Source organism: Camelina sativa, chromosome 5 (genome assembly GCF_000633955.1).
Source record: "Camelina sativa cultivar DH55 chromosome 5, Cs, whole genome shotgun sequence".
Lineage (NCBI taxonomy): Eukaryota > Viridiplantae > Streptophyta > Magnoliopsida > Brassicales > Brassicaceae > Camelina > Camelina sativa.
The window spans coordinates 24,252,007-24,264,577 of record NC_025689.1 but is presented as its reverse complement, the minus strand read 5'-3'; the positions used below and the strand labels follow the sequence as shown (position 1 = coordinate 24,264,577).

At 48.8% G+C, this 12,571-nt stretch overlaps 1 protein-coding gene across 1 annotated transcript; it reads right to left on the bottom strand.

Moving 5' to 3' along the window:
* On the bottom strand, positions 7,622 to 9,773 carry LOC109132908 (uncharacterized protein At3g60930, chloroplastic-like). Its single transcript, XM_019245371.1, has 3 exons — positions 9,212 to 9,773; positions 8,407 to 9,134; positions 7,622 to 8,332 (listed from the first exon to the last, which is right to left on the bottom strand). Exons 1-3 carry the CDS (start codon positions 9,771 to 9,773, stop codon positions 7,622 to 7,624), a joined length of 2,001 nt encoding a protein of 666 aa, XP_019100916.1.

Sequence of the window (12,571 nt, the reverse complement as noted above, 5' to 3'; positions counted from 1 at the left end):
GACGAACCCCTGCGAAAGTACCTCACCCGATTCAAGGAAAAATACGCCACCATAACGGTCGCTGAGGACGTCGCAATCGCTGCTTTCAAGAAGGGACTCATTCCCGGATCCCGACTGCACGTAGATCTCAATATCAGGGAAGCCACCGACCTGGACGAAGCCCTTCACCGAGGATCTCGCGTCGCTTATGTGGAGGAAGACGAGGAGAAGCGAGCTAACAAGCTCCCTCCTCCTCGCCCGGCCGTGGCCAAAGAAAAAAATCGGGAAACCTATCAGGAACCTCGGAAGCATCACGACCCGAGGGACCCCAAGCGCGGAGTAGTCAACGCGATATCCGAAGACGAAGGACAGAACACCGCTTCTTCCGATGCACAAGAAGAGCTGTACTGCGATTTCCATATGTTCGGCGGCCATTCAACGGCTGAATGCAAGCACCTATCCAATTACTTATATGAGAAGTACCTATCTGGTGAAATCAAAGCTGTCTATCAGCCGAAGGCTTCTCGCGGTGGCCGCGGCGGTAGAGGTCGAGGAGGAAGGTTCGGGCGATCCAACCCTGGCCGAGGTCAGAAGGGCACCAAACAATCCGATAACGCACCAGATACTCCGCAGCAACCACCCCCCGCTGAGCAACAGGCGCCGGCGCCAGTGGAAGTCCTCCAGACGCCGTCCAAGCGTCAAAAGGGACAGCAGAGCGATCAGGCGGCACCTCGGGGTCGTATCTCTATGATCATCGGTCAGACCGATGAATGCCCAGATTCCGTACGAGCCCTGAAAAAGCGAGCGCGTCAGATCTGCAATGTCCAGGCAATTTCCGAAGAAGAGGCGCTAAGCACAGACCCCATCGCGTTCACGGCAGAAGACGCCAAGGGGATCCACCACCCTCATAACGACCCCCTAGTGGTGGAAGTCAGAATGGGCGAGTTCAACGTAGAACGCGTCTTAGTGGACACCGGTAGCACGGTTAACGTCCTGTTCTCGCAAACACTGGAGAAAATGGGCGTCACACCAGAGCAAGTCAAACCAGGAGGCAGAACGCTGACCGGGTACGACGGCGTCGCTAAAAGATCGATGGGCGACGTGAAACTACAAGTCCAAGCCGGTGGCGTAGCGCGCAAGACAAAGTTCGTGGTCATAGACGCCCCACCAATCTACAATGCCATCTTAGGTTCGCCCTGGATCTACTCTATGCAAGCAGTTCCTTCCACCTACCATCTCTGCCTGAAATTCCCAACGGCGGCGGGAATTGATATGCTGTATGGCGACCAGAAGATGGCCAGGACCTGCTCCATCCTCGAGAAGAAGCAAAGGCGGAAGGACGACGCCTAGCAATTATAGGCTGAGGATCACATCGTTGATCCTCACAAACCAGAGCGAGATCGGCTAAAGGCCATAGGGTGACAGATCATACAAGTCAACATTGACGGAGTAGACCCCTCTCGGACGGTCGGGATCGGGGCTGAACTCGATGAAAAACTCAAGACCGAACTAGTCGCGTTTCTGAAATCGCGATCCTCAACGTTCGCCTGGTCCACTAAGGATATGGTAGGCATCGATCCTTCAGTCACATGCCATAAACTGAATATCGATCCCACCTTCAAACCAGTTCGGCAGAAACGACGACGTCTCGGCAACGAACGAGCAAAAGCGGTGCAGGACGAAGTCGAGCGACTCTTGAAGGCCGATCAGATAATGGAGGTACAGTACCCCGACTGGCTAGCCAATCCGGTGGTGGTCAAGAAAAAGAACGGCAAATGGCGAGTTTGTGTCGACTTCACCGACCTCAATAAGGCATGTCCCAAGGACTGCTTCCCGTTACCTCATATTGATCGACTCGTGGAGGCCACAGCAGGCAACCAACTCCTCTCGTTCATGGACGCATTCTCCGGATATAACCAGATCGCAATAAGCCCAGCAGATCGCGAGAAAACCGCATTCATCACGGATAGAGGAACCTACTGCTACAAGGTGATGCCATTCGGCCTGAAAAACGAAGGGGCGACCTACAAGCGCCTGGTCAACACGATGTTCGCTGACCTGTTAGGGAAAACAATGGAAGTCTACATCGACGACATGCTGGTCAAATCCCTTATAGCAGACCAACACATCCAGCACCTCGCCGAATGCTTCGACATCCTGGACCGATTCCAGATGAAGTTGAATCCCACCAAGTGCACTTTCGAGGTTACCTCGGGCGAATTCTTGGGATATATCGTCACAGAGCGCGGAATCGAGGCGAATCCAAAACAGATCGAAGCAGTGCTGGGACTTCCATCGCCAACCAATAAACGAAAGGTACAGCGCTTAACAGGTCGGGTTGCCGCGCTAAACCGTTTCATCGCCCGGTCGACGGACAAGTGTCTCCCATTTTATCAGCTTCTTCGGGGCAATAATGACTTTCCTTGGGACGACGCCTGTGAAGCTGCCTTCGGACAGCTTAAGCAGTACCTGACCAATCAGCCAGTGCTCGTGAAGCCCGAAGAAGGCGAAACGCTATACCTCTACGTCTCAGTGTCCAGCTCGGCGGTAAGTGGGGTGCTAGTCCGAGATGACCGCGGTGATCAGCGCCCAATATTCTACACAAGCAAAGCCCTCAATGACGCGGAAACGCGCTACCCAACCTTGGAAAAGCTCGCCCTCGCCTTGATCGTCGCCGCACGGAAGCTACGACCTTACTTCCAGTCACACTCCGTTGTCGTGTTAACCGACCAGCCGCTCCGAATGGTCCTTCATAGTCCCCTTCAGTCCGGGCGAATGGCGAAGTGGGCGGTTGAACTAAGCGAGTACGATATCGAATATCGTTCTCGCCCGAGCCTAAAGTCGCAAGTGCTTGCGGACTTCATCACCGAACTGTCCCCCGACCTCGAAGAGACCATACCAAAGGAGGAACCCTAGACTTTATTCACTGACGGCTCCTCCTCCAACCAAGGATCTGGCGTCGGGATTATACTCCGATCTCCGACGGGCGAAGTCCTCGAGCAAGCAATAAAACTTGGCTTCAAGGCATCAAACAACGAGACTGAGTACGAAGCCGTCCTAGCTGGACTACGATTAGCTCAAGGCCTGGGGGTAACTAACATCCAAGTGTTCTCCGACTCCCAGCTAGTGGTTAGCCAGTTTAGCGGGGAGTACGACGCGAAGAACGGGTGCATGGAGGCATATCGCCAGTTACTCCGGACTATCTCCGCACAGTTCGCCTCGTTCGAGTTAACCAAAGTTCCGAGGAGCGAGAACGCGTCAGCAGACGCTCTCGCCGCCCTGGCAAATTGTCCCGACCCGAGTCTACGACGGACAATCCCGATCGAGTGTATCGAAGCTCCTAGCATCGACCACTCCGAGATGACATACGCCATCAGCACCGCCGTGGACCCAATGAAAGTTGATCCACCCGTTCAGGAGCCCGTGGAAGCGGTACAACCACCAGATGATTGGCAGCTCGAAATAAAGAAATACATCAAGGACGGCAAGGTCCCAGAGGATCGCTGGCAAGCTCACAGTTTGAAAGCTCGATGCGCACACTACGCCATGATGGGAGGCAGCCTATTCCGACACAGTTCGTCCGGAGTCCTTCTCACCTGCGTCGACCGAGAGGAAGTAGAACGAATAATGACGGAGGTCAACGAAGGCGATGGAGGAAACCACAACGGAGGGCGTGCACTCGCGCTGAAAATCAAGAAGGATGGTCATTACTGGCCAACCATGGTCGCCGATTGTGAGGCATTTTCAGCGAAATGCGAGCCTTGCCAACGCCACGGGCAGATGAAACATGTCCCTCCCGAGCTGCTAAACACAGTCACCGCACCGTACCCCTTTATGCGTTGGGCGATGGATCTCGTCGGCCCATTACCCCCATCGAGGTCAAAGAAATTCCTCTTGGTCCTGACCGATTATTTCACTAAATGGGTGGAAGCGGAGTCGTTCAGCAAGATACAATCGCTCGACGTCACCAATTTCATTTGGAAAAACATTATCTGTCGTCATGGGCTCTCTTACGAGATCGTCACCGATAACGGGACACAGTTCACCTCGATGATCACCAGACGCTTCTTAGGCAAATGGGGAATACGCTTGAGCACCTCGACCCCCCGATATCCTCAGGGAAACGGCCAAGCCGAGGCGACCAACAAAACCATCATAGACGGGCTGAAAAAGCGTCTCGACTCAAGAAAAGAGCGTGGGCAGACCAACTCGACGGCGTGCTGTGGTCCTACCGGACTACCCCTCGCAGGGCCACGGGGCAATCCCCGTTTTCGTTAGCATACGGCATCGAAGCTCTGGCTCCAGCCGAGGCCGGAGTGCCTACTTTGCGCCGCGCTATGCTAGTCAACGATTCCGAGCTCAACGACAGCATGATGCTAGATAACATCGATTTCGCCGAGGAGCTGCGCGATCAAGCTCTCATCCGGATCCAGAACTACCAAAACGCTGCATCTAAATACTACAACAAAGCTGTCTGCCAGCGTAGGTTCAATGAGGGCGACCTGGTATTACGTGAAGTGTACGAGAATACAAAGGAGATCAACGCTGGCAAACTCGGTGCTCGCTGGGAGGGGCCGTATCTCATCTCCAAGGTAATTCGCCCAGGAGTGTACGAGCTCCTGACCATGGAAGGCAAGCAGATCAAAAATTCTTGGAATGCGGCTCACCTCAAACGTTACTACTATTAGACCTTTGGCTTAGAATTTGGTATGTACACTACGAACTACGACTGGCTTGATCCCGGATTTCGGGTACGTAGGCAGCCCTTGGTTTCTTTCACGAGATTTCAAGGGCACAGCTAGAAAAAATAATAAGATTCCTTTTATCCTAAAAGAACTTGTTATTCCATTTCATTCCTGCCATCTCGCCACATACAAAGAGTATTCGACATCGGCGTATCGCCTAAGAAAGATGGAGCATAAAACAAAGAGAAGGAACTACAAGCAATAAAAAAGGGGGTGGCGATCTAATGCTACGATAGGTCTCTCTAGTCCCGGGGAGCAGATGCGAAGTGCGATCTCCCTCCTGTGATCTCAACCTCCTCGGTGATTCACAGGCGCAGAGCTCGAGAGGTCAGACTCCAACGGCTCCTCGACAGCTATACCTTCCAGATATGCCCGCCAGTGTTGACACTCCCGCCTCAGCCCTTCTAGCCGGCCTGCTGGCACCTCTGCCCCCCTGTTCGCCATCTCCTCCAGGAACGCAAGCGGACCCTCCACGGTATGACTCTCTCGAAAATAACGATCCGTGGCCTCCAGGTGGAGGATGTACCGGCGTAACCTCTCTATGCGGCCCCTATAGATCGGGATTTCCACAACATGCAGATTCTCCGATTCACCCAGCGGCTCGTAATCACCCTCCGGCAGATCGGGTAACAAGGTCCTGACGACCTCCTCATCACATCGATCGCGATCGGCGAGTAGTCGGGTCATGCGCCAGCCCGCCAAATAGAGGCCTCCGGCAATGAGCTCCTCGAGAACCGCGATGGTTCCTTCCAAGCGGCAGAGCTGACAGACGAGATCGCTTTTCAGACGAAACGCCTTGATATACGAACTCATCCGCTGACAACGAGCTCGGTAGATGCGTATCTCCCTTTGTAAGGGATCCTCTTCAGTCCCCACGGCGAGTTCGTGGGATGGAGGCGGAATCGCCTCTTCTATGGGAAGGGCGATATTTGACGCTTCCGGGTCGAATCCGCTAACTCCGGCAGCAGTCAGCTCTCGAGCTCGCCTTAACCATGCAGATCGTGTCGTGGTAGGCATACTTTGCAGTTGATCTTATGGAAGTTTGGATGAGAGATGCTCAGCAAACCTTCTCTTCACCTATTTATAGGCGGGGACGGGGGAGATAAATGCTGCGTCCCGAAAATCTCGCACCAATCAGATCGTGGGCAGATACGCGCTGCGTCCCGAGACTCTTCCGCCAATCAAATTGCAGTGTGAAACCGCGTCTGTATTTAATGCAGCGGTTACGCCTCGGGAATGACCGAAAAAAAATAAAATAAAATAAAATAAAATAAAATAAAATAAAAAAAAGACTACTACGTCTACCCAGTTCGGAACCGAACTACTCGACATCTCGGCCAGGTGATCGACCTACTCTCCAGCGGGAGATAAATCGGACTTAGAGAATTCCGTTGGAATTGTTTCGATTCTAAGTCTCCAATGCGAGACACATCGAGCCCAGAGAATTCTTTCAGAATTGTCTCGATAACTCCTTGACGAGAGATAAACCGAACTTATAGAATTCTTTTGAATTGTTTCGTAAGTTCCAGATCGGACGAATGTAAGCCGGACCCAAAGTTGTAAATTTCGCTTTTCCGTCTTCCGAAATGGGGCAAAGAAAGTAAGCCGAGGCATCACAAAGGATTATTCAGTGTAAGCCAAGAGACGTCTCGCCTCGTTTGAATTTCCAATTAAAACAAAAAAGAAGCTTTATTGCATGGCTGAATTGTCATCACAAGATAAATTCGACCGAAAATTAAGAAATAAAATATAACGAAAGGATCGGATCGCCAAAAGCACGTCATCCGTCAAAGATCAAGACCGGCGGCGACCTTCCTGGTGTCAGCTTGAAGACGCTTTGGCATGGGCCATAGGAGTTGAAGTCCCGTTTTCTCCCAATCTGCAGGATGCGACTCCAATGCTCTGATCTTCTGCTCGGCCTCGTCCATACGAGCGATGGATTTCCCTCTCTTCTCCCTTAAGGAGCTGATCTCGGCATCCAGTGTCGCCAGACGGTCGTCGATCTCATTCGCCTTCATGCGGTGATAATACAGCTTGTGGCATTGTTCGCGATGCACAGATTCAATCTACGCACAAAATCATTGGTCAATAAACAAGTTGCTATAATAAATTTGCATTGATGTAGCCAAAGTTTGTTACCTGACGAACGAAGGCATGAGCAGCAGCAGCCTCGATATTGTTGGCGCGATTGCTCACATAAAACGTCTTCACCTTGGAAGGCATGAACTCGCTGCTCAAAGAAAAACTTGGCTCGTTGGGAGTCGAGTTCTCCGACTGATAGCACTAGTTGCAGTAATCGATCAAGCACTGCGGCAAATCCGCCACTCTGTCCAGACCATTCCCGATCCAGAACCTTGGGTGAGATTCAAGCAACTTAAGTTTGAAAAGCAGTTCACTTCGCGACTGCTCTATTGCAGCTAATCGCTCGCGGTACTCGGAATGGCGCTCTTCAATGCGGGAGAAAAAGGTCTCTAATTCCAGCCTCTTTTCCGGACTAACACGAAACATTAACATCCAGGGAGCTCGGATATGTGGGTAGAACTGCATCCCCTGCTCAATGGCTTCCGCGTTTGAAAACGTCGGGACATCGCTCTTAACCTCGGCTAAGGACGCGGTGCTGCCAACAGAACTCGGCATCTTGGAGTTATTTCGTCGAAGCTACGGTAAAGTCATACATGGAGCAATCATATTTATACTAATCCTAGACGAAATATTTCCAATTTTGATGTTAGAAAATTACCATTTCTTCTGATGGATAAAAAAGGCGATATTCCATGCGAAACAAAGGAAAATTTCCAAAAAACAGAAGTCGGCCGCCGAATAGGCAGCAATGTCACAGGATCTTGAAAAGGACAATACAAAAAAAAAGAAAAAAAAAAAGACAACAGGAAATGTTCTTAGGGGACATTTTCGGGTAGACCGGCCTGGAAAAGCCCAACATTGGAGCCGTACGGATGTGGAACGGAGTCCAGAGCCACATCTCCGGATTGAAGCAGTCCAAAGCCGAGCTGATCGGGAGACATGTCGAGATCGCCTTCCTCAAACTCTACGAGATCCAGCGCCTCCACTTCGGTTTGGGCGACCTCCCGCTTTTTCTTGATTTCGGCAACGAGATTGTCCGGGATGGATGCACCATTCTTCAGAAGGTAGTCCATAATCTCCCCAAATCCGTTCGCCTGGTTGAGGACATCCTCTTTCGGACGGGCCATCTCCTGATCATGCAGATAGTCCTTCACTTTGTCGAGACGGTGCTGCGCTTTCTTCGTGGTGCCTTCTACCTTGGCCTGGCGATCTAGGCGAAGTCGCCTCATCTCGGACTCGAATTTCACCCCGAGATCATCGAACTGCTTTGACAGTTTGGCCTTTTCTTCCTCCAGAACTTTCCCATGCGATTCCAGCTCCGCAACCCTGCCTTCCAGGTTTTCACAGTCATGCTCTTTCTTCGCAAGGAGATCCTTTAGCTCTTTGATCCTCTCGTTCTTTGACTTATTCGCTTCGCGAAGATTTTCCAAGCATTCCTTCATCTTCTCGAATTCGGCCTCTGCCAGGGTCATTGATTTAACACGCCTATCGTACATCAAAGTGAGCACCGACATATAGGCGGCGGTCTGCATTTCGGAACGAGGTGAAATGAGAATCAGGTTTTTCAAGTCAGTAATAAAGAGAGCGGTGCGATTCAAACCTGAAGGGCGGACTGGGCGGCCTGGGCGAATTGGTCTTTGAACTCGAGCTTATCGACTGGCGGCATCATGACCGAAGATAGCGCAAGTTGCCTGCATAACTCCGCGGAGGCTTCTCTGTTGCACACAAGAGGCGTCTCCCCGAAATAGTCATAACGAAATTGGTCGGTTCGACCAGCCGCGCGTTCAACTCGGAAGCGGTCATATGATTCGAGACCAGCCTCTTCCACGGAGCGTTTCTGACCTTTTCCTTGGGCGGAGGCTTTTCCTTTACCCTTTTCTTTGTTTTTGTCCTTCTTGGACTTCTTCTTCTTTGAACCGTCATCGGGTTCAGCAGCAATCTGCACTGAGACGATCAGCTCAGTCGGTGGAGGAAGAGGTGAGTCATTGGGAGCCACGTTTTCGTCTTCTTCGTCAGCAGCCGGGAGCTCGTCCTCATCTTCGACATCGATGAATTCATTCTCCGTCTGCTCTGGCTCGGGGTTGATGGTTGGTTCATCGTTTCGGTCCACGGAACGAAGCATCTCGGCAGCGACAATTGTGGTTGGCGGGACCTCGGAAGTTTGACCCAGTGAGCTTGCAAAACTGGCGAACTGCGTTCTTGCCTTACCCATCGCTGCTTCCATGCGACGTCGTGAGATTTGAGCCCAGCTACGGTCTGCTACACCGAGGAGAGTGTTCTTGATGCGTTTGAATCTGGAAGATAATCTCCAAGCTGAGGAAGGGCGATCTGCAAAACATATGAAAATACGAAATCAGGTCAGCACGATATTGTCCGATTTAACAGAATAAGGAACGAGGTGATACCCGGCGAATCGTTCCACACTCTTCGGCGACCGCGTTTCGGATTTTCAAAAGAGCGTTTGTAGACTCGGACGAAGAAGTAGCGAGCCCTCAACTTTTTGAAGTTACTAACTTTTTCCCCCGGAAGGAAGTTATGAGCTGGCTTTGCATTAACCATCCACAATTTGCTGCCCTGGCTGTTCTTGAAGTTCGTCAACTGCTCGAAGCATTCGACTTCGAGGAACACCTGATCTTCGGCCGCGAGAGTGAGGGCGGCGACGAAGTTGCAGATACTTCCCGGGGTGAGTTGACATATCGGAATTTTTCGGCGATGGGCGTATTGGGTGAGCAAGTTAGGAAGAGGGAAGAACAACCGGCATTGGGAAAAGAATCCCTCATACAGGCAAATATACCCGAGAGGCGGAGTCCACAGACGCTGGTGCTCTCCGGGAATAATAACATGAACAATAGAATTGGCCAGGCCACACGAGTTCAACAAATCGCCAACTGACTTACTAGTACTCGTCGTCTTTTCGCCCCCGATGTCACCTCGGTGATCTCGAAGAGGTGAGAGGTCGTTGATCATAACGTTGTCAGGAGCAAGTTCGGCCGATCTGCCACCTAGGTTGTCAGGGGGAGATCGGAATCTGGTGTAGCGTTTCCGTGACCTTCACGATCATCTTCGTCAATCAAAAATGGGATCGGAATCTCGTTGGATCTGCGCCTTGAAGAGCATTCGGCTTCTTCTGGTCTATTCGACATCTCGCCTCAGACCGAACTGACAACGTTCGGAGATTTCCTGCTGGCGTTCTTGCGGATCAACGGTTCGCTTGTGGTTGCCGATGAAGAAACCATGACCGAGGTGAAAAATAATGCAGATCGCCGAAGAGTGTAGGAAAACTGATGAATAACAACGTAATGAAAGGCGAAGAGAGAGAGAACAAAGTGATAACCTTTTTGACGAAGCGGCAAAAAGTGAAAACACTCGGTGGATACCGAGTATTTATAGACGGGAGTGGGCGGCAACCCTACGCGGAGTCATAATTGCCTACCGTAACCTACGCGACGTTTCGGCTTCCGAGTTGACAGATGTGACGTATCGAACACGTGTCGCCTGACTAGAGGAGGGCGAAGCGGCGCGACAATCCAGAAATATCTAGATTCGGATCTTTTTACGGACTAAATCGGATATTCTCTCTTAAAGTCCGGTCATTCGAATTAACTTCTGAATGTACCGAACTGAGGGGGGACTAATTGTTGGTGCGGGAATTAGCACCCCCAACATACCGATCTAGACCCGTTAAAGAACCGGTTATCTAAACCGGGAATTCGGCCTAGGTTTGGACTTCATCTCTGAAGGCCCAGTAACACTGAAAGGCCCATGGACGAGGAGAAGAATTCGGCACTTCAACTCGCCCAGCGGCTGACCTAGCGAGAAAGGAGAGACTTTCCTTATTAACTCGCCATCCAGTTAGGAAAGTCAATATATCCAGTATATTCGAATATATTCTGTAGATCCTTGAATACCTATAAATAGAGGGCAATCCTCTCATTGTAAGAGGATCCAATCATTAATTAAAAACCCTAAATTCCTCTTTGTTCTTGAGCAATACCAAACTTGTTCCTCAAGAGATCTCATTTCTTCTCTTCTTGCTTACTTTGATCTAAGTCCTTCAAGAGATTGTTATTGAATTTATTTCCCTTCTAAACAAATTCCTTGTGAGAAACCTCAGTTTCTACAGCGATCTAGGATTTTGAATTTGTTGCGTTATGATTTGATACTTCGATGAATCATATAAACCCTATTTTCTTTGTATCATGACTTTGTAAAATCTTCTTCGATTTAATGGATTTCTATAATGTATATATATATCTGTATCTTTATTAATAACTTTGATCGTCACGGTACAAACATGGTCTTAGCCATGGTGGAGGATTTATACAGCTTGAACATAATATATTTTTACAAGAACCTTTTTAGCTAAAAAAATGTATGCAAGCAAATTGATGATTGTCACTAGTGTCTAATGTTCGTATGAGATGACTAGCGAGTGAAAAGAGAGAAGTGATGATTGCCATATGGGTCCATATCTTAGTTGCAAGATAAAGTGTGAAATTCAGATCAGACTTAAGAAAAACTAAAAAGTAAAATCTAAAAGAAATATGCAAGATACGATTATTAGATTTATGTTTTTTTTTTTTTTGTCAATTGATATTATAAAACTTGGAAGGATACATGGTGAATTACAACTTAGCTAGCGGAAAACAAGAATATCCCAAGAGTCTAAAGCCCAAAAGAGAGAAACTAGCCGGCGAACAAATAGAAGTTCCTGGAGACATAAAACGAAACCAAGGTAGAAATTACAAAGTAGAGAAATTAAACCCAAAACAGAGGATGAACCCTTAAAACAAAGAATTAGGCATAAACCCTTACACGATACACTAGTCTTAGGATGCAAGAAAAAACTTTTCTCCTCAAACACTTGGATGAGAACTACTGAAACAAGATTTTGTTTGTGGTGGTGAATGATGATGAATGTATGCAATGAGATATGAATGGATGGATGGTAAGGTGTTTCAATTCCCCTTATGCAGTTGCAGTATAAGAGGTGTCAATCCTATCTGAGTGTTTGTGAACAATTAAGACATGCATATGAGACTAAGTCAAGCCAAATGTAAAGGATGTTTGTCACTAACAATCCTATTATGAAAATGTAAAATGCAGAAAGTAAAACTACAAGAACTAAGAGCTAAATGCAAATGGAACAGAATGATTGCAGCAGTTATGAAATAAAAACAGAAATAGAAACTATGCTAATGAACTAATGCAAGACAAGTAATGAACAGGACACTAAGTAAATGCAACAGAAATGCAACCAGAATGAAACAAGAAATAAGACAGGACAACTACAAATCATAAACAAGAGTTCTAGGGATGAACTCGAGCAAGCACTCGATCGAGTGTAGATCGAGTGCAGGGTCGAGCTGGTTAAATCTGGGAAATAGAGCAATGCTAGAAAAACAGAGCAACACAAGAACGAATCAAACAACAAGCTAGAAACAGGATTAAGACTTAAATGGGGCTCTAAATCTAGCCTTATCTATGCTCCTTAAACATTGGTGTGATGCTAAGATGCTTAAAATCAAACCCTACCTTCTCAGATATAGGATCAGCATTAAGAACATCTAGCCGAAGAGATCTACAACAATCAAGCTTGACCAAATCAAACAAACCACAAGATCAATCCAGCCTAACCCATCCTCAAGATCCTAGAGAACTACTCACAAGAACACATGATGAACAAAGTCAAACCCAGAAAAATACGAAACTTGCATCATTAGAAAGATGAAACAAAGATCTACAATATTGGAGAAAGAATCAAA